Source organism: Sprattus sprattus (genome assembly GCF_963457725.1).
Source record: "Sprattus sprattus genome assembly, chromosome: 18".
Classification (NCBI taxonomy): domain Eukaryota; kingdom Metazoa; phylum Chordata; class Actinopteri; order Clupeiformes; family Clupeidae; genus Sprattus; species Sprattus sprattus.
The window spans coordinates 27,602,555-27,603,513 of record NC_137916.1 but is presented as its reverse complement, the minus strand read 5'-3'; the positions used below and the strand labels follow the sequence as shown (position 1 = coordinate 27,603,513).

The 959-nt window shown below is 45.3% G+C and overlaps 1 protein-coding gene across 1 annotated transcript in view; it reads right to left on the bottom strand.

Moving 5' to 3' along the window:
- Nucleotides 1–620: 620 nt before the first annotated feature.
- slc29a4a (solute carrier family 29 member 4a) overlaps nt 621–959 on the bottom strand; it is a gene marked incomplete at both ends in the record, with an annotated part of 15,245 nt that continues 14,906 nt past the window's right edge. Inside the window, one exon of the mRNA XM_080856002.1 lies at nt 621–754. Coding sequence (XP_080712128.1) covers nt 621–754 — 134 coding nt within the window. The remainder of the gene's footprint in view (nt 755–959) is intronic.

Sequence of the window (959 nt, the reverse complement as noted above, 5' to 3'; positions counted from 1 at the left end):
TCACAGTAAAGAACATTCAACTTGCATTAGCAAAGAGGTCAATCCATCAAGCTTCATATCAGAGATTCTTTAGATCTTACAGTAAACACCATTTCCCTTTGTGGATCCCTTTTATTTTAGAAAACAACAAAACGAAAAATCCTGGCAGACCATCCATGAATTTCCAGTATATTTCCAACCCATACACTCCATCTGTGTCGTCTGTGGTCTTAAGTACCAGCTAAATAATGACCCAAATAAAAGTTCACAGCATTATGGATCCTCCAACAAAACATTTAACAGATAGGAAGGAAATTCACCCGTTTTAACACAAGGGGGCGCACATATGCCATGTAGATTTATAGCGAAACAAAACCACAGTGAAAGGCAACACAATGCAGCAGCATGTACATTTATATCTTTACAAAGTCTATGGCCTGCTCTGCTTCGCTGACTACATTCTGTATAAATCTGAGTGGTAGCGGGGCCCAGAGCCTGTGGTGCGTGTGTGTGGCTGTGGTAATTTGGCAGAGATTCTTGCTACATCAAAGCATACATACTGCCACCTTGTGAAGTGTTTCATGGAATGGACATTGTAGACTTGTTTTGGCAGAGAGAGGGGCTTACTGAGCCCCATAGAGTTAGTAGCCCAGAGTGAAGTTGGAGCCTGTGGCTGGGAGGGCGGCGCCCCCTTGGGCTGTGAAGCTGTAGGCCGCGTAGGCCACCACGGAGCCCATCATCAAGCCTGTCATGTAGGACACGGTCATCGTGTTACCTGCGTGGAGGAGACATTGAGAGACACTTAGGCAGAGAATCTGAGTCTGTTAATGTGTACAGGTGTTTGTGTTTGTGTTTGTGTGTGCGTGCGTTTGTGTGTGTGTGTGTGTGTGCATGTGTGTATGCATGTGAGCATGTGTGTGTGTGTGCATGTGTGTTTATGTGTGTGTGTGTGTGTGTGTGTGTGCATGTGTGTGTATGTG